The sequence below is a fragment of the Saccharomyces mikatae genome (assembly GCF_947241705.1).
Source record: "Saccharomyces mikatae IFO 1815 strain IFO1815 genome assembly, chromosome: 7".
NCBI classification, from domain to species: Eukaryota; Fungi; Ascomycota; class Saccharomycetes; order Saccharomycetales; family Saccharomycetaceae; genus Saccharomyces; species Saccharomyces mikatae.
Window position 1 is genome coordinate 543928 of NC_079262.1, and position 22285 is coordinate 566212.

Genomic DNA, 22285 nt, shown 5'->3' on the forward strand with positions numbered 1-22285 from the left:
ATTAAAATCGAATGAGCAATCTGGCGGGATGTAATGATTTAAGGGAATCTAGTTTCAAGATTTCACATACGCAATTATATATAAGAGCATATATAATCTCGGCAGTGTCAGGTTTTCTCCTTTTTCTAAACACTCAATAGTTGTGTTAAATTACAGAGAGCAGAAACAAGCAACACTATTAAAATATAATTAAAGCAATGTCTATTTGTGAACAATACTATCCAGAAGAGCCAGCCAAGCCAATCGTCAAGACCGAGTCCATTCCTGGTCCTGAGTCTCAGAAGCAATTAAAAGAGTTGGGTGAGGTTTTCGATACAAGACCAGCATATTTCTTAGCCGATTATGAGAAATCCTTAGGTAATTATATCACTGATGTAGATGGGAACACCTACTTGGATTTGTATGCTCAAATATCTTCAATTGCACTAGGCTACAACAACCCTGCCTTGATTAAGGCCGCACAATCTCCAGAAATGATCCGTGCTTTAGTCGACCGTCCTGCCTTAGGTAACTTTCCTTCTAAGGATTTAGAGAAAATTTTGAAGCAAGTATTGAAATCGGCACCAAAAGGTCAAGACCACGTCTGGTCAGGGCTTTCTGGTGCGGATGCCAATGAATTAGCATTCAAGGCTGCTTTCATTTATTACCGTGCCAAACAAAGAGGATATGATGCTGATTTTTCAGAAAAAGAAAACATATCTGTAATGGAAAATGACGCCCCCGGTGCCCCTCAACTTGCTGTGCTATCGTTCAAGAAAGCGTTCCATGGTAGATTATTCGCTTCCGGCTCTACAACTTGTTCTAAACCAATTCACAAGTTAGATTTTCCAGCCTTCCACTGGCCTCATGCTGAATATCCAACTTACAAGTATCCGTTAGAAGATAATACTGATGAAAACCGCAAAGAGGATGACCGTTGCTTGGCCATGGTTGAAGAGTTAATCAAGACCTGGTCTATTCCAGTTGCTGCCTTAATCATTGAACCTATTCAATCAGAGGGTGGTGACAATCATGCTTCCAAGTATTTCTTGCAAAAGTTAAGAGACATTACTTTGAAGTACAATGTCGTCTACATCATAGATGAAGTGCAAACAGGTGTCGGAGCCACTGGTAAGCTATGGTGCCATGAGTACGCCGATATTCAACCACCTGTAGATCTAGTGACATTTTCCAAGAAGTTTCAGAGTGCAGGATACTTCTTCCACGACCCCAAATTCATTCCAAACAAACCATACAGACAGTTTAACACATGGTGTGGTGAACCCGCCAGAATGATTATTGCAGGTGCCATCGGACAGGAAATCTCTGACAAGAAGTTGACTGAACAGTGCTCAAGAGTTGGTGATTATTTATTCAAAAAATTGGAGGACTTGCAGAAGAAATATCCTGAAAACTTTCAAAATTTGAGAGGTAAGAGCAGGGGCACATTCATTGCCTGGGACTTACCTACTGGTGAAAAGAGAGACCTGCTATTAAAGAAATTGAAATTGAATGGCTGTAATGTGGGCGGATGTGCAGTCCATGCAGTGAGATTAAGACCTTCATTGACATTCGAGGAAAAGCATGCTGATATCTTCATTGAAGCATTGGCCAAATCAGTTAATGAATTATGATTGTATATTAGTGAGGTCGTGTCATTTTTTTTTTTGGCCTCTATATATATATATATGTGTGTATCTTGTTATAATTTTTAAAGAAAAGTTTCCTATTAATTGTCTGCTAATTTCAAAAGTATGGGCGGGTATTCACAATAGAAAACTACAGCAAAAAGATGTAAAAAAAAAAATTTTTTATGTGAACCTTAATATATCATTTATGAGTGTATATATTATACAAACGCAATAGCAGTGGCGCCCACCCTCCATCTCCACCTGCTATCAGTAATTTGTGTTTGTTTTGGGAGAGATTGTTCGCTTATTCACCAAATAACTTTCTGACTCTTTTCAATACAGAATCCTTCTCAGGATCGTAAGGATGATCCTTGGATGGGATTTCCAGAATAGCAGGGAATGCATTGGTGAAGGAGTCCACTCTTGCTCTTATGTTTTCCGCGATGTGCTGATTGATTAAAAGAATGGCAATATCGTCTCTTTCTTCAACGAAGTGATTAAACTTGTCAGTGATTTCCTCCTTGGTAGTCTTACCTTCCTGGTAAACAAAGAAGTTTTTTTCTTGAGTTTCAGGTGTGATTTGTCCAATACCAGCTAACAATAAGCCGGTTGTGGTATCTTCGTCAGCTATCACAGCTATAAGAGTACGTTTCTCAGCCATGATCTAGTTACTATGAGTCACTGAAACTAGGTATGGATATGAATAGTTCGTTCTTTGTTTTCCTGACTCTTTGTCAACTTGATATAACAATCAAGTGCTTGCAACTCACGTTAGTTTTCCTGATAGCGTTCGCCTTTATTTTTTTTTTTTTCTCTTCCATTTCCTTCTTCCCTTTACCGGCATAAGCGCAACGAAATTTTTCCAGTACGCATATACGCAAGGTTCCAGCAGCAATAAGGGGAAAGATGAAGGTGCAGCTGAGAAGAACTAAATAACCATAGAATAAGTTCATCACACAGGCAGAAAAATGTTGGCAAGAAACAGATGCTTCAGTGTCCTATTCAAAAATTCCCGATCGTTCAGTGCCCTGAATTCTTCGGTAGGCTCAGGTCACAACAAATGGTCAACTATCAAGCACGGTAAGGCCAAGAATGATGCGGAACGAAACAAAATCAACAACAAGTTTGCAAATCAGATAGCAATGTCCGTAAAACTAGGCAACGGTATTACAGACCCGACCATGAATATCAGACTGGCCACCAGTATTGAACTGGCCAATAAAAACAATGTCAGTAAGAAAGTGATTGAAAACGCCATTCGGAAAGGTTCCGGAACCAGCGGATCGGGCAAGGACTCGAACGCGTCTGAGCTATGTGTATACGAGGGAATGGGTCCCGGTGGAGTAGCTCTAGTGGTGGAGGCCCTTACCGACAACAAGAACAGAACGATAGGTTTAATAAGAAGTGCATTCAATAAGGCTAACGGCTCGATGACTCCCACCCTGTTTTTCTTTGACAAACGAGGCTATGTCACGATACAGCCTCCCAGCGAGTTAGACACTGAGGACAAGGTGCTGGAAAGCGTACTGGAGATTCACGGCATCGAGGATATTACGCCCGTGCACGAAGACCCACAAGACACAGACTGTGATACTGAAACTGAAACTGAAACTACAGGCCCTACTTACGAGGCGGTGACCGAACCATCTGACACCAACAAGGTCGCTGCCCTCTTGAAGGAGCGTGGCTTCCACATTAAGGACCTAGGCATCGGCTATAACGCCAAGCCGGACATGGCCGTTTCCGTACAAGGCGACGAAATCCTCGAGAAATTACAGAAGCTGACCGCCGCACTCGAGGACATCGACGAAGTAACGTCGTTGTACACCAACGCTAGCGACGCTGGCAACGCTTGATACAAGCAGACCGTAAATAGACAATAAACACAGCAAACACCTGTATATAACTAAATATCTCTAATGATAACCCTTGTAAAAGTGGAAAACAACAACGAACGTGAGTAGATAAAGCAGCGGAAGCCAACGCTTGCCTGCTGCCTGCTGCGGGCTGGTAGGGGATAGGCGGCCAAGAGCAGAGCCGAGGAAGCGACCGACGGAAGCCGGGCGAAGACGGAGACGTAGCTGAGATCTATTTTTACTCTGAGGTAATATTAGATCGTAGCTAGGGGATCTGAAAGTGCATTAAGATGATGTTCTCCTCTCAAGTGCAGCACCAGCATGCAAAACATATAGCGTTATGTCAAAATTTTGAGGTGCTTTATTGGTGTCAGTGCCTGTCATTTCTTCCATCGACAGGGAGCGGTTTGTTACTTGTTATTCCATGAGGTAAGATTTTCTTTTTTCCTTCTTACCTTCTTGTGTGGGCTCTTGGATGTCACTAGATCGAGATTTTTTAGTTTTTCTCCTTCGGGAAGATCAGTTTAGGTAGAAAAGTGTAGATGGAAAACGAAGGATACACTGTTATTTACTCTAAGTATTATTTGATAAGGACAAGAAGGTCAAGGTAGAAGAAATATTTATTCTGAGGGCGGTTATTCGTATCCATTTCTTTGTCGCTATCGCAATTTGTTTAATTCGTTTTTTTTTGTTTGGTTTTGTTCTCCACTTTTCACTTCGTCCCTGTTAGTGTAGAAAAAGCATTCAATCAAGTGGCTATACAGGCGGTTTAGGTATGGCAGACGGTATTTGGATCGGTAGGGAAAGCTTCCGTTCCAGCCTATGTATGTGGCGACTGACTTTGATAGCGTTCTTATCAACGCTGCCGCTAAGCGTTCTTTCGCAGGAGTTGGCAGCGGTTAATACGACATCCAGCACAGCTCCTTCCATTACTTCACTTTCTGCAGCCGACTTATCCACGTTTACTGCAGATACAATGAGTAGCGAAGGCTCATCAACAACAAGTATAGTCTCCGTCTCTTTTACTTCTTTTCCACAATCTTCTTCACCCCTTACCATTTCGGCAACACTTTCTTCACAGTTTGCTTCTTCGTCCGTGCAAGCTCCATCAACTTCCACATCGTCTGTTACTTCTTTCAGCTCCTCATCTTCCGAGGTTGCATCATCGTCGTTCACCGTGGCGTCGAGTTCTGTGCCAATCACCTCCTCGACATTTTCGACCAGCTCATTGTCGGCATCTTCCTCGTCTTTGTCCGTTTATCCATCGACATTTTCAGTTAGTTCGGAAAGCTTAAGCTCTTTGTTTTCCTCGTCAGTTTCAGTTTCATCGATTTCGACTTCCTCGATCTCTGTTCACTCAACTTCAACTTCAACTTCAACCTCGTCCTCGTATTTACCTTCACCTTCACCTTCAACTTCAACCTCGTCCTCATCCTCGTATTTACCTTCACCTTCATCTTCATCTTCATCTTCATCTTCATCTTCATCTTCATCTTCATCTTCGTCTTCATCTTCGTCTTCATCTTCGTCTTCATCTCCGTCTTCATCCTCATCCTCATACTCAACATCCTCATCCTCATCCTTCTCATCGGCGCAGTCGTCTTCGTCCTATCCTTCATCCTCAATTTCATCATCTTCAGATCCTACATTATCAATCACCTCTACATCCGCCTCATCCTTCGTCACATCCGCTTCTCAGAACTCCAATCTGAAGAAAACAATAACTAGTATAATAGAAGGCCAAACCATTCTTTCTAACTACTATACTACTATAACGTATTCACCAACCGCTTCGGCCTCCTTGGGCAAAAATTCACATCACTCAGGTTTATCAAAGAAAAATCGTAATATTATCATCGGTTGCGTCGTTGGTATTGGCGCCCCCCTCATCTTAATTCTACTAATATTAATCTACATGTTTTGCGTTCAGCCCAAAAAGACAGATTTCATTGATTCTGACGGTAAAATTGTTACCGCTTACCGCAGTAATATTTTTACCAAAATTTGGTATTTCTTATTAGGTAAAAAAATCGATGACACAGAAAAATTCAGCTCTGATTCCCCTATAGGCAATAACAATATCCAAACTTTTGGTGATATAGATCCGGAAGATATACTGAACAATGACATCCCTTATACGCATAAGCATGCCAATGTTGAAGGCTACGACGACGACGATGACGGTGAAAACCTATCTTCGCACTTCCATAACAGAGGCATCGATGATGAGTACTCACCTACTAAATCTGCATCATATTCAATGTCAAATAGCAACGGTCAAGATCAAGGTGACCGCGATGATGCTGATGGGATAATGCCTGATGAAGATATTCATAGTGTTTATGATGACAGCGAAGCTAGCGTTGACGAAAATTACTACACAAGGCCAAACAACGAATTAAACATTACAAACTATTAATCCTCACCGGAAATAGTCTCACCTCAATATTTTTACTTCTAATGTTCACCTTTCAGTTCATTTAGTTCTTCTTTTTTTTCTTCTTTCTTTTCTAATTCTACTCCTACTTTACTATGCATAGTACCATATCTTTTTCTCCTTTTGTGTCCCCGGTTTTTGAATTTTGTTTCTACGACCATTAATAATAACGGTACCACGACTTTCACTTCCCCGTATATATAGATATATACTTAATATTATTAACGCACATGCTTTATAAACTTAGAATAAATAATTATATTTATTTAGATTGTCCGGAAAGTCTTTACTTCGCACTTAAATGAAAGATCCATTGGAGAATACCATGGTATATTGTCGTCCGGTGGAAGTGCTTAAGAAACAAAGTGCCAGCAATATATAATTACAATTCAGAAAGATCAATAAGGACTACTACATAGGAGCACATAGAATACGCAAATATATCGTGGAGATGTATCCATGCATAAAAACTGATTATTTTGCGGCGCTCCCTTAAAATTTCGTTGTCATCAAAGTAAACCAAGTATTGTTGGAGCAAGAATTAATTACGATCCATACGCTCCTAGTATATCAGATCAAGGTCACGGTCCATATTATCAGGACGTATTTGATCGAACAAGATTCAAATATCGTCTATCGTCTATCGTCTATTAAAACGCTACTGTATATCATAACATATAGTGCAAGCTGAAACGTAAGGATTGCTAGTGTAATAAGATAATGAATGACAACGTATGAAACCAGAGAAAAAATAAATGTATTACTGTGTAGAACTATCGATTCCCTTTTGTGGATTCCTGTATCCTGGAGAGGAGCTTATAGTATGTTCTGTATACATGATAATACTACCTTAATCAAACAATGAAATCTCAAAATATCTCAATATTTACCCCCTTCTCAATTGTTCAGATATACTGAAGTATCAAAAAACTTGATATGAATACACCATGTCACGTAGCGCGCTTACTTATCCCAGTATCATACTCGAACTAATTTTTGTTGTTCTATTTCCAAAACTCCAATATGTATTGTGGTTTCACTGAAGAGTACCATTCATATATGTTAGCTGCTATCACTACTTTTGTTGGAATAAGTGATTACTACTATACATTTATTTGTATAAATTGGAGTAGGAAAATTTTAATAATAGAATTTACCGCAGTAATGAGATGAAGATATATTAATTGTTCAGAAATTAGTGTAGAAGAAGATAAGCCATAACTAAGATCTTATCATCTATCCTCTGAGTTATGTCTGAACCATTGGGTTTAATAGAACCAATCAGCGTGTGTTTTATATTACTTTCTTATATAAGTTAAGAAAGAACGAGTTATTCTTAATTATTACAACTTAGTAAACCACTAGTTATCAATAATAGTTCATTGTGATTACTCACGGTATGTCTTCGTTCGTTTAAGGTGTGTTTTGCGATACCATTTTAGTAAATACTGATGTTTCTTCTACGACACAGTTGCTGCTGTTAAGGTTGTTTATACAGCTTCAGCGGGAACATCTCACAACAATTGAGCGCAAGTGGTTTAGTGGTAAAATCCAACGTTGCCATCGTTGGGCCCCCGGTTCGATTCCGGGCTTGCGCAGTTTTATTGATTTTAATGTTAAAACTCTCTTTTTTTGATCATGAAAAATTTTCTCAATCTTTCCATTTGGCGGAAAAATCGTTTCTCATTCATCAAATGAGAAACATATATACGTATACGGTAGCAGTAGCAATTCTCTTCTGAAGTACTAAATCTCCATTCCAATTTAAAATAGAAAGAGTAAATCACTTTTTTATGATGGCAAGTATCGGTTCGCAAGTGAGAAAAGCCACCTCTAGCATTGACCCTATTGTCACTGATTATGCAGTAGGCTACTTTAACCACTTATCTGGTATAACTTTCGATGCTGTTCAAAGTAAGCAAATAGACTTGTCTTCTGAAGTGAAATTTGTGTCCGATTTGTTAGTTGATGCCGGTGCGCCAAAGGACAAAGTTAACGTATTGGCTGAAAACATTCTGATGCAATTAACTACCCAACTAAAGGAAAACGAAGCTAAATTGGAACTGACTGGTGATACATCCAAGAGATTACTAGATATAAATGTCTTGAAGAGTCATAACAGTAAGTCTGACCTCAACGTCTCTTTGAGCATGCTCGGTGTGAACGGTGACATCGAACATGCTGGTAGAAATATGGAAACAAGAGTCGATTTGAAAAAATTGGCTAAGGCTGAACAAAAAATTGCCAAAAAAGTTGCCAAAAGAAATAACAAATTTGTTAAATACGAGGCTTCTAAATTGATTAACGACCAAAAGGAAGAGGACTACGATTCTTTCTTTTTGCAAATCAACCCTTTGGAATTTGGATCATCCGCTGGTAAATCCAAGGATATCCACATCGATACTTTTGACTTGTATGTTGGTGACGGTCAAAGAATTCTGTCGAATGCTCAGTTGACTCTGAGTTTTGGTCATAGATATGGTCTTGTGGGGCAAAATGGTATTGGTAAGTCTACGTTGTTAAGAGCTCTCTCTAGAAGAGAACTGAATGTCCCCAAACATGTCTCAATTTTACATGTGGAACAAGAATTGAGAGGTGATAATACAAAGGCTTTACAAAGTGTGCTAGATGCTGACGTTTGGAGGAAACAACTTTTAAGTGAAGAGGCCAAGATTAATGAGAGGTTAAAGGAGATGGACGCTTTGAGAAATGAATTCGAAGAAGACAGTTTAGAAGTTAAAAAATTGGATAATGAAAGGGAAGATTTAGACAACCATTTGATACAGATTTCTGAGAAATTGGTCGATATGGAATCCGACAAGGCTGAAGCCAGAGCAGCGTCAATCCTATATGGGTTGGGGTTCAGTACCGAGGCACAACAACAACCTACAAATTCCTTCTCTGGTGGTTGGAGAATGAGATTGTCGTTGGCAAGAGCTTTGTTCTGTCAGCCAGACCTTTTGTTATTAGATGAACCTTCCAATATGTTGGATGTTCCATCCATCGCCTATTTAGCAGAATATTTGAAAACATATCCAAATACTGTTTTAACAGTTTCTCACGACCGTGCATTCTTGAATGAAGTGGCTACAGATATCATATATCAACACAACGAAAGATTAGATTATTACAGAGGCCAAGATTTCGATACCTTTTACACCACGAAGGAGGAACGTAGGAAAAATGCGCAACGTGAATACGACAACCAGATGGTCTACAGAAAGCATTTGCAAGAGTTTATTGACAAATATAGATACAATGCAGCAAAATCACAAGAGGCTCAATCCAGAATTAAGAAATTGGAAAAACTGCCCGTTTTGGAACCACCTGAACAAGATAAAATTATTGATTTCAAATTCCCTGAATGTGACAAACTATCCCCACCAATTATTCAATTACAAGATGTTTCTTTCGGTTATGACGAGAAGAATTTGCTATTGAAGGACGTTAATCTGGATGTTCAAATGGATTCCAGAATCGCCCTTGTAGGTGCCAATGGTTGTGGTAAGACTACACTACTAAAGATTATGATGGAGCAGTTAAGACCACTCAAGGGTTTTGTATCAAGAAACCCAAGATTGCGTATAGGCTATTTCACCCAACATCATGTGGATTCTATGGATTTAACCACATCTGCAGTGGACTGGATGTCCAAATCATTCCCCGGTAAAACTGATGAAGAATACAGACGTCATTTAGGTTCATTTGGTATCACTGGTACTCTGGGTCTACAAAAAATGCAGTTATTGTCTGGTGGTCAAAAGTCGCGTGTAGCATTTGCTGCTTTGTGTTTGAACAATCCACATATTCTAGTTTTAGATGAGCCTTCTAATCATTTGGATACCACTGGTCTGGACGCCTTGGTGGACGCTTTAAAGAATTTCAATGGTGGTGTATTAATGGTTTCCCATGATATATCTGTTATCGATTCTGTTTGTAAAGAGATTTGGGTCTCAGAACAAGGTACTGTCAAGAGATTCGAAGGTACTATTTACGATTATAGAGATTACATTTTGCAATCCGCTGATGCTGCCGGTGTCGTTAAAAAGCATTAGTCATTTGGAAGGTAGCCTAGAATAGATTTTTATAGAACCTTAGGTAACGTGTGCATTCATAACTCACGATTTTTCTTTTTTTAACTTCTCCTATTGGGATCAAATTGACTTAAATTGTATAGAATCTTTGTATTGTTGCTTCTCATCGTATATAATATCACTTCTAACGTAAAAGTAGCAGTAACCACTTAGCATGAATATACAAGAAGGGTGAAATAACTTTTGAATTTTGCCACTTTAAATGATTGACTTATTTAAAACACGAGAGTATATTACTAAAAGGACGAATAAATAAGACAGTTTGGCCTATTTACTCTTGTGTTGAAATATGAGCGGAGAAACTTTTGAATTTAGTATCAGGCATTCTGGTAAAGTTTACCCAATAACACTTTCCACTGATGCTACTGCGGGCGATTTGAAAGGTAAAGTAGAGGAATTGACGCAAGTTCCAAGTGCCCGTCAAAAATATATGGTTAAAGGCGGTTTATCCGGTGAAGAGGCCATTAAGATTGCCTCCTTGATTAAACCAGGATCAACAGTTATGCTATTGGGGACTCCAGATGCTAACCTAATCTCTAAACCAATAAAGAAGAACAATTTCATTGAAGATCTTGCGCCTGAGCAACAAGTTCAACAATTTGCTCAGTTACCTGTTGGTTTCAAGAATATGGGCAATACCTGTTACTTGAATGCTACATTACAAGCGCTATACAGAGTTAACGATTTAAGGGAAATGATTCTTAATTATAACCCTTCCCAAGGGGTCTCTAACAATGGGGTGCAAGATGAAGAAACACATAAACAAATTGTTATTGAAATGAAACGTTGCTTTGAGAACTTACAAAATAAGAGTTTCAAAAGTGTTTTGCCCATTGTGTTATTAAACACTTTAAGAAAATGTTACCCACAATTTGCTGAACGTGATCCACAAGGTGGGTTCTATAAACAACAAGACGCTGAAGAACTGTTTACACAACTATCTCACAGTATGAATGTTGTTTTTGGTGACAAATTTTCCGAAGATTTTAGAATTCAGTTCAAAACTACCATCAAAGATACAGCTAATGAAAACGATGTTACTGTGAAAGAAAATGAAAGTGATTCTAAATTGCAATGCCATATTTCCGGTACTACAAATTTCATGAGAAATGGGCTTCTGGAAGGCTTAAATGAGAAAATCGAAAAAAGATCCGATTTAACCGGCGCCAATTCCACCTATAGTATCGAAAAGAAAATATCAAGATTGCCAAAGTTCTTGACCGTTCAATACGTTAGATTTTTTTGGAAGAGATCTACCAATAAGAAATCAAAGATTTTGCGTAAGGTAGTCTTTCCATTTCAGTTGGATGTAGCAGACATGCTTACGCCAGAATATGCAGCGGAAAAGATAAAAGTTCGTGATGAGCTAAGAAAAGTCGAAAAGGAGAAAAATGAAAAGGAAAGAGAGATCAAGAGGCGTAAATTTGATCCATCTTCCAGCGAGAATATCATGACACCAAAAGAACAATACGAGACACAAGTGGCTCTTAACGAGAGTGAAAAAGACCAATGGCTGGAAGAGTATAAAAAACATTTTCCTCCAAACTTGGAAAAAGGTGAAAACCCATCTTGTGTTTATAACTTAATCGGTGTCATTACACATCAAGGCGCCAATTCTGAGTCTGGGCATTATCAAGCTTTTATAAGGGACGAATTGGACGAGAATAAATGGTACAAATTTAACGATGATAAAGTTAGTGTTGTTGAAAAGGAAAAAATCGAATCTTTAGCCGGTGGGGGTGAAAGTGATAGTGCATTGATCTTAATGTATAAGGGCTTTGGCCTGTAAGTTCACCTTTTTTTATTTCAAAACTAATATCTTCTTCGGAATATACATATACATTTTTTTACATACACATAAAAATATTTCTCTTCCTTTCCATTCCTCACTCGATGATAATACATTCTTTATATACATGAAATGGCGTTTGTTTTGGGTCTTTTAGCAGAGTTTATGTATATTCATTTTGTTCATCCAATTACGAGTTTCTTAAATTCTTCCATTTCTTCATAACAATTCAATGGTTTACCCTTATTGGCCAAAAGACACTCAGTCAATTTTGCCTTAATAGAAACATTTCCTTTGTCGTTCTTGTCATCACATTTACCTTTGGCGCCACCGTATTTTTCCAGCTTCTGTAACTCTAACTGATCAAATAAGGTTATTTTTTTGTTCAAGGACTCGATCTGATCATTTAATGAACTTGATGATACCCCACCAACGACATCCTTATCATCGTCCGTTAATAGTGAATTATTCAAAGTGTTTTCGAACTTTTTCAACGTTTCTACTTCCAGGTCAGAAAGTCTTTGGGAAACCTTCTTTTCAATGAACTTTTCCGCATTTTGCTTGGTGACATAGTCTGATTCCTTCGATGAATCCAATTGAGAAACTAAGGACTGTGAAAAGTCGATCTGTGTTAGCGGAGTGTATACTTGTTGTTGTTCGGCACCAGCACCCACTTTAGAAGTATTTGAACCCATGACTAATGCTTTATTAAACGTATGCTACTTAATCTATGATCTTGTATTCGTTCTTCCTTGTTCTTGTTCTTATAACTGTCTTCAAATTATTCCCTCTCACTTATTTTTTTTCTTTAGGTCTAATTGGAGAAACAATTGTACATGTTTATACATTAGAAAGAACAAAATGTTTCTATTATAAAATACGACTCTCGGTAGCCAAGTTGGTTTAAGGCGCAAGACTGTAATTTATTACCACGAAATCTTGAGATCGGGCGTTCGACTCGCCCCCGGGAGATATTTTTTTCATCAACTTGACCTTCACTAGTTATCAAAATGTAAATCACGAGGAAGCATCACCTTAATAGAGCCACTCTGCATTTTTAAAATCCGCTCAAACCCTATATAAGTATGTACTGAGTGTATTGGTACTTGGGTTCAACCTCCCTCAGAGCCCTGTCACCGCTCTTTTTTTTGTGACATATTATAACTGGAAAAATGGAAACGGAAATATAAATATACATGAATAATATCAGTAACTAAACTACTCGATGATTGGTATTCAAGTATATTTCAATTTTGGTGTCTAGCATATTTATACGGGAGTGTGGAAGCTGCTAATTTTACTTTGCTAATTATTTTTTTTTGGAGGTCACGAATTGATGTTTAATACTAAGCTGAATCTGTTGACAATTTCTTTTCTACAATTAATCTCTTTTTCTGGATTCTTGCTATGCTCTTTGAGCTCTCCTATAATAAAAAGTTGGGGACTGGCTCGAGTTGGTGGGATGTATTACGGTGCGTTTGGTTACTGTCAAGAGGCAGATGTTTTTTTCTGCTCTCCAGTACATTTGTTGTATAATGCTTCAAAAGTAGGATTATCTGACTCTTCCTTCGAGCGATGGTGGCTGAATCCCAAGTCAAGAGACACAGTAGGGAAACTTTTGATTTCAATACCGATAGCTACTTGCTTCACCCTTATCTGTTCTATACTTCCCTTTGTTTCCTTTTTTCTCTACCCGCCAGGAGGAACTAAAGTCCCACTTATTATTTTAAATGTGACTTTACACACATTGTCATTCTTGTCGACTGTATTTGCATGCATCATCATTTTATTGCAATTTCATCCCTTTACAACATGGTGTGGCTGGCTAACTATTCCTTGCTCTTTCTGCTCCTTCCTGGCGTGCATTTTGTCACTTTTGGGTTGCATACACCAATATAACCAAACAGCCATCATTGAAAAAGAAGCTAGCATCGAGAACTTAGATAGTATCCTCAAATTGTACGGAATGAGTCAAACACCAAGTGCTCTTAGTGATAAATCCTCGCAAGCAACCAAAAGTACGGTCCTTTCTCCCTCTAGCAAATCCGTTTATCTTAGTACAAGTTTTTCAAATAACTTACAAAGAACCCTAGATCCTAATCAAGATGAACTACCTCCTGAAATCATTCCTTCAGTGAAAAAAGCCACTTCAGTCAACTTTTTTATTCCAAATTTGCATGGTGCCCCAATGTTTAGTGACAGAAGTAAGTCAAACCAAAAAACATTATCTATTCATGAGATAGACATTGCTAATTTATTTGTAAAACAAGAGGATAGAGAGATGCCTGTTAAAAAAAAAATAGAAAATGTTCTCTATTACGAGGACATCACAAGCCCTTCACAACACAACCACAACTCCCCTTGGTTATTTGGCGTGCATACTACTCAATTAGCTAATGATTTTAAGGTATATTCACAAAAAGATCATTGCCCGACAGCACCTCCCAAATATCAACTATGTCAAATAGCTCATTATGGGAATCAAGACAATGTTGGTCAAAATTCTACTCCTTATAATTCGCAAAGGAAATTGGTTGGACACAATCTCAATCATGACCACAACTCGCATAGTGTTCGCGGTATCAATGAACAATCACACCAAACGCTACCAGAAGCGTACAATACACAAAACATGCTACCCATAAAATATAAACCTGCCTATAAACAGCGGATTCATCATGAAAAGGGAAATCCACAGCCAGCCTACACTTTCCACTGACGAAATACCTGAATTGATATACTGTTCAATTCACTTTTTCGTACGCGTTTTGTTGGCGCGTCGCAATTTGATGAAAATTACTAGTGTGGCCTTGCTGCTAGCGATGATTTTGCCTGCATTCCACATAGTTGATGTTTTCTTAAATATAATAGACTAGTATATAAAAGATGATAATGGGCCAGATTAATAGTTGGAAATTTCTATCGGATATGTCTTTTTGTATCTATCCTTTCTAGGCGAAGAAAGGAAATGAGAGTACTTTTTAAACCGTAATTAAATACTACCAAAACACAAACGGACTTTTAGGTACAACTTATATTCCCTGGTACCAACAAATGAAATGAAAGAAAGAGAACTGATGCACTTGTCAATATCGAGTTTTCCTTACATGCGGAAATGTTTGTATATTACCTCTAAGATGATAAAAGTGAGATATCATGCTTCACGATTTGCTGAAACTTTAACAAATTCACTGAAATTACGTGAATTATACTAACGAAACAACGTAGTTTTCTTAGATGGTGGTGTTTTCCCCATTGATTTTGGGTCAACAAAACAACCACCTACTCAGTGCTTAAAGTGACGCTTGAAATTCCCTACTGTTTATGGATTCCCCATCCAATTCTATTCAAAACTTGCAGCAAGAAGCCCAAGGCAGCTCTTCCACACAGTTTGTTGGCCATGATCAAGATCGCCCACCAGCGGCGAATTCTTCACAAACTGAACAGAACAACAACGTTTCTCAATCGGCTGATAATTTAAGAAGATCAAGACGTGTTCCTAAACCAAGAACTAGCATATATGATGAGTATGAGGAAGAGCTAAAGGAAAGGGCGAATAAACCCAAGAAGAAGAGACCTCTTCCTACTAAGAAAAAACCGTCTTCCACTCCAAATGCTAAATCAAATCATAAAGTAGAGAAAAAAAAGGTCACTACAGTTGCCAAAGATGGAAAACCCACATCGAAGGCCAATGACAAAAAAGTGGTGCCGAAACCTAAACCTGCCCATGAACAGGTAGAACCCACGTTGGTTCCTAGCAATTGGACTTCAGCAATACCTTTGCTTACTTCAGATTTTAAAAACCAGTACAGTGTTATATCTAGATTAAAAAACCCTAACATGAAACCTGTACCTTATGCCGGTGATATTATTAAGTTGATGGCATTCATAAACAAGTTTAGTTCATTTTTCCATCCTGATCTACAAAACCTTTCTTTCCAAGATTTTGAAGTTGGTTTGGATTTATATCCTGGCGACCCTAAAGGGAATGCTGCGGGTATCGCGAAGGGCCCTGATGACACATCCTTGTTATTATATCCTGATTTTATGGCCATCAAGGATATCGTTCATTGCCAAGATAAAATGAATCTTTTGTTCCTAGCCTTGTTAGATTTAACATTTACTGAGAATTTTGATAGTAAAAGTGCCAAAAAGAACGGCCCATTGACTACTTGGGAAAATCTGAAATCGTCATCCAAGAAAATATTTTCTAGTTCTATTTATCGATTAAGGCTCGTGGCCCATGAATGGGGGTATCCACAAGAATGGCGGCAAAAGCTTCCTAGCGACCAAGATATTTCCAAACCGAGAACAGCCCTTTTTGATCAAGATGAACAATTACCTGTGGTGGATCCAAGTCATCCAGAAATTTTAACACCGAACATATACACATGGAATACAAATGAACCACTTCCCTTAGAATCAGACCCCTTACAAAATCGAGAAATGGACAAAAATGGTATTTTGGCACTTAAACCGATGGATCGTGTTATTTTGCTGAGGGTGTTGGTTGACTGGTGCGCTTCTCACTCACCGGCTATCCATAATGAAATATACAAATTATCTCATGGTAAAAAAGATCCCGTTTTTGGTATTCATACACAGCAGGTTCCTAGATATGCAATCGAAGGAGTAGAGAATACGATGAATCAGTTCAAAAAACTGTGCTCATTGGTTCAATCAAGGTATGAAATCAGAAGCAAGAAGAAGCATTTTATCAAACAACTGAGAGAGGGTAGAAAACCAGATTTATCAAGAAAGCTAGAAATCTTGAAGGAAGTCAAAACCGATCTGAAAAACACAGCCAAATCAGAGAAGGATGAACTTTTATTCTCACTGTACGACAAATGGGTTCCCTTATTTGAAGGGGAATTGCCCGATCAACCATTGGCCAATCCCTTTTCCGAAAGACTTTATAAATTACGATTACAAGAGTTCTTTCTTGGTAGAGTTCCCCATGTAGGTGACTTCTATATGCCAAGGTTACATAGCTACGGCGAATCACTCGAAATGAGTACTTTTACTGATCTAAGAAGTTTACAGGCATTGCTATCAAAGTTTAAAAATAATGAGTACAACGCTTTTACACTGTTTGAAAATGATGGACAATCAATGAGTGCTCAATTTAAATTGTTCTACCATGACACACCATCGTTAGCGCATGATGTTGCACAGGGCAAAAATACGTCGGGGAAGGTATACTGGTATGAATTATGTCACGACTCAACAACACTGCTGGAGTTCTTGAACTTTTTGGACTACAAAATCGCTAAACCTCAAGATGAGAAGAAGGAGGGAAATGAAAAAGAAAAAGAAACATCGAATGACGAAGCGCAAACATTGGAGCAGAGACCTGCTGTCACCACTGATTCAAACCCTTCCATTAACACAAACCCACTGCCTAAAGACGCAAAATATAATACTGCGAGAAAGAAGTTACAAATATTAAAGGAGTTTTTATCTGATTACTACTTCATTCTTCGTCAGCTAGAACAAGTGAAAGTCCAATTTGCAGACATGAAGCCAGGAAAGAGACAACTGAGAAGAATACAGCGAGAAACTGTAAACTATAACACAGAATATGATAGTGAAGAATATGTCGATGATGAAGAAGAGGATGAGGAAATTGATGTTTATGATGAGGATGATGATGATGACGACGAAAAGAATTCCTCCTCGAACGATGGTAGAGCTAAAAGACAGCGTACCTAGAATAGCCAGTTTTTAAGGAACTGAAAGACTGCAAAATCTGTACCGTCTCCAGTTTTATTAGTTAAATAATGTAAAAATCAGGATTATGAGTACATAATTAGATACGTGTATGTTATCAACTCGGGCCTTAAAGATAATAAAAGTGAAAAAAAAGTGCATGTTATTAAGGTCAAATCTCGCACATTAATGGAGAATTATCAAAGTCATTAAAGATTTATTGCCCAGTGTGGTACGGGGAACTAGAAAGATACTGATATCATTCATCTGTTTTGGTATCCTTCCCGTTTGGTGTTGTCTCAGCATCATTTGAGATATTTTTATTATTCTCAGCGATATTGCTATCAGAACTGCAAATCCTGTTAATATTTAGAAATTTTTCCTTTTCTGCAATCACTGTATTAACCAATTGTGCAAAAGCTTTGCTAGTCAACTCGGATTTTAATTTGGATTGTTCTTTCTCTGAGGGCTTCTTTGATGGTTGACTGGTATCAACTGATTTCAACAAAGGGGTAGAACCGTTTGAATGGCTACCCTCATCAAAGTCTGAATCACTTTCTGTCTGTTCAAGATACAAATCTCTTAACTTTTGAATCTTCATATTTAACCTGACTCTTTCAACCGAATTGCGGAATTTTTGACGAGCATCTAATCCCTCCTTTAAACTAGGCAATAAATTATGCGTCTTCAATTCAGTGCAAATAATCCACGGATCTTCTAATAGTTGTGCGGCGGTCGGCCGCTTTGAAGGATCTAGGTTAAGAGCCTTCAAGATAAATTGCTTAGCTTTGTCGGAAACGGAATCCCAATAAGGCCTATGGAATCTCACTGGGTATTCACCAGTTGTGCATTCGTCAAGGAAATCCTGAACCCTTTCAGCTTTAAAAGCCGAGTAACCGCAAAGCAATGTATATGTGATCACACCTAATGACCAAATATCACAAGGTTTACCATGACCATCTTGAGTTAGCACTTCAGGAGCTACGTAACCTAACGAACCTGCTGGTTTGTAGATGAGTTCTTCATCGCTTTTTAATCTTTTGGCGATACCAAAATCAGCGACTACTAGCGGAGATTCGTCACTTTTATCTATATACAATAAATTTTCCGGTTTTAAATCTCGATGAACAATATTCTGGGAGTGCATATACTTGACAGCGCTTAAAATCTCAACCAAAATCCTTACTGCATCCACCTCAGTGAACTTACCCTTTTTCAAAATCCTATCGAACAACTCGCCACCTTTGGCCAATTGCGTGATAATGTAAAACTTATCTTTTGATTCAAACCAATCCTTAAAGGCTACTATGTTTGGATGATGTAATCTCTGTAAAATATCTAACTCGTCGTATAAAGCTTCTAATTGGATTTTGTTTCCCTTTAGCGCTTTCTTAATCAGGATTTTGACGGCAACATCTTCTCCTGTTTCAGTATTTCTAGCCTGCCTTACTACACCAAATGTACCAGCACCTAACGTCTTTCCGAAAACGTAATTCTTTTTATTCACATACGAAGCAGGCTGAACGTGTGTCATTCTACCTTCAGAATCCTCAACTGATTGCTGTGAGGAATCCTTCTCTTCTAAAATTTTATTATCCATAGCAATTGACTCGTTCTTCCGTTTAGTGGCTAATAGTATTATATAGTTAGGGTTTCTTATAAAAAGTGAAGCTATTTATATCCTGCATTACAACTTGATGTGGCTTTCGTTCTCTTTCTCCCTTAGGTGGGTCGGCTGCATTATTCTAAACGCGGGGGGGATTTCTTTTTTTCAGCCTTTTGTATAGTAAGCAAAAGGAAGTATCCCACGTGTAAGATTTGTCATGTCACCATGCATATTTTGAATATATAGATTATTATTATTTTTCTTTATTTATTATTATTTCTATATACTTCTACAAGGGCAATAGAACACAGTTCTAAAAGAAATTATTATAAATGTGATGCTCAGCCAGAAAAGAGGATATACTACTTGAAATTAGGATGGTTTTCAGTTATCCTCGTAGTATGCAGACGTATCATCGTCGTCGTCATTGGCGATGCCCCCATTCATGCTCAAGTTGAAATAGTCATCAGCATTATTAGCATCTTGGAGGGTACCCAAGTCGCCCGGTGTCATGTAAACGGTGCTATTGGATCTAACCTTGGGAGATCCAGGTACACTTAGAGGTCTGGCAATCTTGAATTTCTTGCCACCGGCAAGTGTATTCATATTGGCGTCGCTAATTGTCTCGCCTACCAATTCTTTGAACTGGTCTGGGTAGGCTCTACGAAGTCCCAATTGTCTAGCCTTGACGTACTCCAACCCCATTCTCTTCCAGTCTAATAAATCAGACAATCTTTCGGTTCTGTTTCTTTGGTTTATTCTTTGCCTTCTAGTCTTATTAACAAACTCTTCCATGTAGTCAGCTAATTGTTCCACAGATTCATCAGGGCTCTTGAAACGACGGTCTACGATATAAATACCATAGTCTTTCGCTTGGTCGGTTTCAATCAGGTCTTCCATATAGGCACCAAACCCTGAAACGTTTGTTGTGATTGATGGAACACCCATAACGGTACATTCAGCAGGAGTGTACCCCCATGGCTCATAATAGGAAGGGAAGACACCCAAATGACAACCACGAACAAATTCGTCATAATCCAATCCAAGAATGGGATTATTGGCGTTCAGAAATTCAGGATGGAAAATCACTTTGACACGGTCGCTAGAATCGTTAAATAATCTGACATGTCTGATTTGATTTAGTATTGGATCGTTAGCATCATCGCACATGTTATGTGTGACTACTGGAGGTAATTCTCCCTGAGGTCTCCTTAATGCCAAGACCCTTTTTTTCAACAGGACTTTCTCTGAACCTTTCAACAGTTCATCCAAATTAGTGGGCAACTCCGATTCCAGACCGTTGTGAGGGTATCTCATTGTATGCTCGAAAATTCTTTTTCCAATGGCTGCAGTGACCTCATCAACGGTATTCTCCAGGGATTTCACAATGGCTTGGCTCTTTAATGCCTCTACGGTGAAGGAATTAGTCTTGGCTGGCATAATCAAAAATGCTACCACAGTCTTCTTGGACCCAGAAACTTTCAACCTATAATTGAGACGGGCTAATGATTCAATGAACATGTCAGCACCTTTGTTTTTGTATTCATATCTACCAGCGATAAAGAAGTAAACGGTGTTGTCTAGATCGAAATCAAAACAGCCATGGAAATGACCTCTAATAAAATCATTAATTTTGTCTTTTTTCAAGGCATGCAGGTTTTGGAATTCATGAACGGCTTGGAATTTGACGACGTTCAGCCCATTGGGCAATATTCCGTCAGGTTTCCTCTTCAGTAAATGCTCCGCTTCCAATGCAGTGATCTGCGACACAGTGGTGAAAACGTCCGCTGTATGAGCTGCCGCACGTTCAATGCAATACCTATGGTAAATTCCCCTTTTACCAGCTTCTTGGTCCACATCAAAATATTGCAAATTGTTATAAAAATCTACGTCACCAGCGGCGCACAAGTATCTCCCCAATAAAGTAGCGTGTGTGGTGAAGATCGTTACAACGTCAATTCTTTTCTTTCTACACAATGGCAAAGCTACACCAGCCAGCCATTCATGGAAATGACCAATGATGGCATGGCTATTGTCCAGTTTTGATACTTCTCCCAAGAACCACACAACAACGTAACCCAACAATATCGCATCGTTTGTTTCGTGATCGTGCTCAGGAGATGGGATCCCGACAAGAGACCATAGGTCAGCTTTCCATTCGTTCAAAAAGTGTCTCACAGAATCCAGTTCAAATAGAATGACACGTGGTGATCCTTCAATCAACCAATTACCATAAACAAAATTAACACCCTTTTGGCGCATGGACATCAAAGTCCTCTGGACTCCTAATAGATCATCAGGAAAGACGCTTTCGTCCTCCCAGTCGAGTTTTTCAACCTCACCTTCGTATGTTGCCTTGTTCAAAGGCCCAATCAGGGTATAGTTGTCTCCGTACTGTGCCACAGTAACTGGAGCCTTGGACTTCAAGACAGAGTAAATGCCACCAACCCTGTTGGCTACTTCTGTTGCTACTTCGAATAGTAAATGATTTTGTAAGTCACGAGCCATATTTTGCCGTGGTGCTCTGTCTGAGTTATTTTCTTCTTATTCACAACCTTTTTAACCTGTGTTACCGGTATAGTTAGAGTATATATATATGCGTGTGTGTGTGTGTGTGTGTGTGTGTGTGTGTGTGTATGAAAGAAAATGTGCAAGCTAGCGTGAAGGAGTATTGCGGAAAGAAAAGAGTTTACGTTTATATACACCAGTGAAGGACATGTACTGGTCTAAGCACTTACCGTTGTTGTTGGAGCCTTCTCCACATGCAAGTATAGTCATTCAGCCTCTTGGCTGCCTTCATTCAATAGACCTAGCTAACAATAGCTTCGGATTTCTTTCATAAATTTCTTCAAGGGGTACTGCTTGCCATATGTGGGGGGGTCCAGGAACCAGAAGTCGGGGCAGGTATTGCGGGCAGTTCTGTGAGAGGAAAGGTCCCTGAGTAGCCGCGTAGGTTAAATTTGCCTGTATTCTACCGATTAGGAAATTGTGCCCCTGAAAGATTCCGTTTGCGGCGCTTTTGTGAAAACTCTTTCGGCGAACTTTGCTCGTGGCATTGGCATCAGTAGAGTAATACTTGACAAGATTTCTTAATATCACTTAGTGTGAGAAAAATGTGGGGGAGGGGGGGAAGGAGTTTGAAATCCCTTGTACTGTCAAGAGGTTACGTTGCTTATGTAGCATG

At 38.8% G+C, this 22285-nt stretch overlaps 11 protein-coding genes and 2 non-coding genes across 13 annotated transcripts; 9 read left to right on the forward strand and 4 right to left on the reverse strand.

The window, feature by feature from the left end:
* Positions 1-197: 197 nt before the first annotated feature.
* On the forward strand, positions 198-1613 carry UGA1 (4-aminobutyrate transaminase; the record flags this gene model as incomplete). The annotated part of the gene is made up of 1 exon (XM_056222738.1): positions 198-1613. The coding sequence occupies one exon, from the start codon at positions 198-200 to the stop codon at positions 1611-1613; it is 1416 nt and encodes a 471-aa protein (XP_056082399.1).
* A 301-nt stretch (positions 1614-1914) lies between these two features.
* VMA7 (H(+)-transporting V1 sector ATPase subunit F) lies at positions 1915-2271 on the reverse strand (the record flags this gene model as incomplete). The annotated part of the gene is made up of 1 exon (XM_056222739.1): positions 1915-2271. One exon carries the CDS (start codon positions 2269-2271, stop codon positions 1915-1917), a length of 357 nt encoding a protein of 118 aa, XP_056082400.1.
* A 307-nt stretch (positions 2272-2578) lies between these two features.
* Positions 2579-3466, forward strand: DPC29 (post-initiation translation factor DPC29; the record flags this gene model as incomplete). Its single annotated transcript, XM_056222740.1, has 1 exon — positions 2579-3466. The coding sequence occupies one exon, from the start codon at positions 2579-2581 to the stop codon at positions 3464-3466; it is 888 nt and encodes a 295-aa protein (XP_056082401.1).
* Positions 3467-4241: 775 nt separating this feature from the next.
* Positions 4242-5885, forward strand: MTL1 (Mtl1p; the record flags this gene model as incomplete). Its single annotated transcript, XM_056222741.1, has 1 exon — positions 4242-5885. The coding sequence occupies one exon, from the start codon at positions 4242-4244 to the stop codon at positions 5883-5885; it is 1644 nt and encodes a 547-aa protein (XP_056082402.1).
* A 1545-nt stretch (positions 5886-7430) lies between these two features.
* Positions 7431-7501, forward strand: Smki_7.trna15G. Its single transcript has one exon. It is a non-coding gene; the product is annotated as a tRNA-Gly (tRNA).
* A 198-nt stretch (positions 7502-7699) lies between these two features.
* On the forward strand, positions 7700-9958 carry GCN20 (putative AAA family ATPase GCN20; the record flags this gene model as incomplete). The annotated part of the gene is made up of 1 exon (XM_056222743.1): positions 7700-9958. The coding sequence occupies one exon, from the start codon at positions 7700-7702 to the stop codon at positions 9956-9958; it is 2259 nt and encodes a 752-aa protein (XP_056082403.1).
* A 328-nt stretch (positions 9959-10286) lies between these two features.
* UBP6 (ubiquitin-specific protease UBP6) lies at positions 10287-11786 on the forward strand (the record flags this gene model as incomplete). Its single annotated transcript, XM_056222744.1, has 1 exon — positions 10287-11786. One exon carries the CDS (start codon positions 10287-10289, stop codon positions 11784-11786), a length of 1500 nt encoding a protein of 499 aa, XP_056082404.1.
* Positions 11787-11968: 182 nt separating this feature from the next.
* On the reverse strand, positions 11969-12481 carry MIC19 (Mic19p; the record flags this gene model as incomplete). The annotated part of the gene is made up of 1 exon (XM_056222745.1): positions 11969-12481. The coding sequence occupies one exon, from the start codon at positions 12479-12481 to the stop codon at positions 11969-11971; it is 513 nt and encodes a 170-aa protein (XP_056082405.1).
* A 188-nt stretch (positions 12482-12669) lies between these two features.
* Smki_7.trna16Y lies at positions 12670-12758 on the forward strand. The gene is given in 2 exon segments: positions 12670-12708; positions 12723-12758. It is a non-coding gene; the product is annotated as a tRNA-Tyr (tRNA).
* Positions 12759-13122: 364 nt separating this feature from the next.
* Positions 13123-14505, forward strand: SMKI07G2740 (SUR7/PalI family protein; the record flags this gene model as incomplete). The annotated part of the gene is made up of 1 exon (XM_056222746.1): positions 13123-14505. One exon carries the CDS (start codon positions 13123-13125, stop codon positions 14503-14505), a length of 1383 nt encoding a protein of 460 aa, XP_056082406.1.
* Positions 14506-15110: 605 nt separating this feature from the next.
* On the forward strand, positions 15111-17498 carry IOC3 (Ioc3p; the record flags this gene model as incomplete). The annotated part of the gene is made up of 1 exon (XM_056222747.1): positions 15111-17498. The coding sequence occupies one exon, from the start codon at positions 15111-15113 to the stop codon at positions 17496-17498; it is 2388 nt and encodes a 795-aa protein (XP_056082407.1).
* A 256-nt stretch (positions 17499-17754) lies between these two features.
* CMK1 (calmodulin-dependent protein kinase CMK1) lies at positions 17755-19095 on the reverse strand (the record flags this gene model as incomplete). The annotated part of the gene is made up of 1 exon (XM_056222748.1): positions 17755-19095. One exon carries the CDS (start codon positions 19093-19095, stop codon positions 17755-17757), a length of 1341 nt encoding a protein of 446 aa, XP_056082408.1.
* A 390-nt stretch (positions 19096-19485) lies between these two features.
* GSY1 (glycogen (starch) synthase GSY1) lies at positions 19486-21609 on the reverse strand (the record flags this gene model as incomplete). Its single annotated transcript, XM_056222749.1, has 1 exon — positions 19486-21609. One exon carries the CDS (start codon positions 21607-21609, stop codon positions 19486-19488), a length of 2124 nt encoding a protein of 707 aa, XP_056082409.1.
* Between the last annotated feature and the right edge of the window lie 676 nt (positions 21610-22285).